We start from the raw sequence: 2,315 nt of genomic DNA on the forward strand, positions 1-2,315 counted from the left end.
AGCGGCGGTGGGCGCGGCGAGGGCGGAGGCAGCGGAGGCGCGGGAGAGGGCCGCGGCGGCGATGCGCGACCGCGACGCCACCGCCGCGCGCGCGGCATCCGTCGAGCGCGGCGCCGCCGAGGCCATCGCTGCCACCGAGGCGGAGGCGGCGGCGGCGGTCGAGGCGGCCAATGCCGACAAGGCGGCGGCCGTGGCGGCGGCGGGCGCGTCGGAGGCGGCGGCGGCGGCGGAGGCGGCGGAAGCGCGAGAGGGTCGGGATGCGGCCGCTGCGCGCGCCGCCGCCGCAGAGGCCAAGGCGCCGGTGGCCGCTGTGCTTTCTTGCTCACCGCCCGACACACACACCATCACTCGATCACGCATAGCCGGCGTCCACCAGCCCCGGGCACTCTTAAGCACACACACACGCACACACACAACGCGTGTGCCGGCTCCGCCTGCTCCCCGCGTGCGCCAAACCCCAACCACATCAAGAGGCGACCCCGCCATGACCCGCCATGCCCCGCCATGACCCGCCATGACCCGCCATGACCCGCCATGACCCGCCATGACCCGCCATGCCCCGCCATGCCCCGCCATGACCCGCCATGACCCGCCATGCCCCGCCATGCCCCGCCATGACCCGCCATGACCCGCCATGACCCGCCATGACCCGCCATGCCCCGCCATGACCCGCCATGACCCGCCATGACCCGCCATGCCCCGCCATGACCCGCCATGCCCCGCCATGACCCGCCATGACCCGCCATGCCCCGCCATGCCCCGCCATGACCCGCCATGCCCCGCCATGACCCGCCATGCCCCGCCATGACCCGCCATGACCCGCCATGCCCCGCCATGACCCGCCATGACCCGCCATGACACGCCATGACACGCCATGACACGCCATGACCCGCCATGACCCGCCATGACACGCCATGCCCCGCCATGCCCCGCCATGCCCCGCCATGCCCCGCCATGCCCCGCCATGACCCGCCATGACCCGCCATGACCCGCCATGACCCGCCATGCCCCGCCATGACCCGCCATGACCCGCCATGACCCGCCATGACCCGCCATGCCCCGCCATGCCCCGCCATGCCCCGCCATGACCCGCCATGACCCGCCATGCCCCGCCATGCCCCGCCATGACCCGAGGGGGCCCGAGATGACCCGAGGTGACCCGAGAGGGCCCGAGAGGACCCGAGGTCGCCCGAGAGGACCCTTGCTGATGGCGACGTTCGCCCCACCTCACCTCACCTCCGTCTCCGCTAAGGCGGCCGAGGCGTTGGGCGTCGCGAGCGCGGCGGAGCAGGCGGCGGCCAAGGAGGCGGCGGCGGCGGCGGAGGCGGAGGCGAGGGCAGAGGCCGAGGCGGCGGCGGCGGCGGAGGCTCAGGCGAGGGCGGCGGAGGCGGCGGCGGAGGCGGAGAGCGCGACGGCGACGGCGGCGGCGGAGGCGGAGGCGGCGGAGGCGGCGAGGGCGGATCGGGAGGCGGCGGTGGCGGCGGCGGAGAAGGAGGTCGCTGCGGCGCTCGAGGCGCGCGCGGCGGAGAAGGAGCGAGCGGCGGCGGCGGAGGAGCGCGCCAAGGGCGTGTCGATCGCGCTGGACAAGACGGAGGCGCGGCTGGCGGAGGCGCAGGCGGAGCTCGAGGAGGGGATCAAGTACGCGTCCGAGCGGGTGGGCGAGCTGGACGACGCGCTCGAGTTTGCGCAGGACAACTTGCGCCGCAAGGAGAGGGAGCTGGCGGAGCAGGCGGACGCGGCGGCGCGGGCGGAGAAGGAGGCGGCCAAGGCGCGCGCGCAGGCCGAGTACGACGCGGCGGTGGCGGCGAGGGAGGCGGCCGAGGCGAAGGCGATCGCGGAGCTCGAAGCGAAGGCAGCGGCGATCGCCAAGGCCGAGAAGGCGGCGTCGCGCGCCTTCTGGATAAGACAATTCGAGGACATGTCTCGCACACGTCACTGGGGCGAGCTCTGTAGGCGGCTGCGCTGGAGGCGGCAGGCGAGGAGGTGGCGAGGGCGCGCGAGGCGACCGAGGCGTCCACGCGGCGGGCGGTGGCGGCGGAGCAGGAGGCGGCCAGGTCTTCGGTGGCTCTAGACGAGACGTCGCGGCTGCTCGCCGCTACGCAGGCGGAGGCGGAGGCGGCGGCCGCCGCAAGGGAGGAGAAGGAGGCGGCGGCGCGGGCAGCGCAGGCGGAGGGACACACGCGCGCGCCGCCCTCTTTCCCACCCCTCGCGCTCAAGCGGCGCATTCTTTTCGCGACTCAGGCCGAGGCCACCCGCGCCCTCTCGGCTCGCGACGCGTCATCGGCGCGTGCGCGCAGGGCGGAGGCGGCGGCGGC

The 2,315-nt window shown here is 75.6% G+C and overlaps 1 protein-coding gene across 1 annotated transcript in view; it reads left to right on the forward strand.

Annotated features, from left to right (window-relative positions):
• EMIHUDRAFT_116083 (hypothetical protein) overlaps positions 1 to 2,315 on the forward strand; it is a gene marked incomplete at both ends in the record, with an annotated part of 7,061 nt that overhangs the window by 2,990 nt on the left and 1,756 nt on the right. The window contains one exon of the mRNA XM_005776537.1: positions 1,954 to 2,054. Within this exon, the coding sequence (XP_005776594.1) occupies positions 1,954 to 2,054 (101 nt within the window). The remainder of the gene's footprint in view (positions 1 to 1,953; positions 2,055 to 2,315) is intronic.

The sequence above is a fragment of the Emiliania huxleyi genome (assembly GCF_000372725.1).
Source record: "Emiliania huxleyi CCMP1516 unplaced genomic scaffold EMIHUscaffold_278, whole genome shotgun sequence".
In the NCBI taxonomy this organism is placed as follows: Eukaryota; Haptophyta; order Isochrysidales; family Noelaerhabdaceae; genus Emiliania; species Emiliania huxleyi.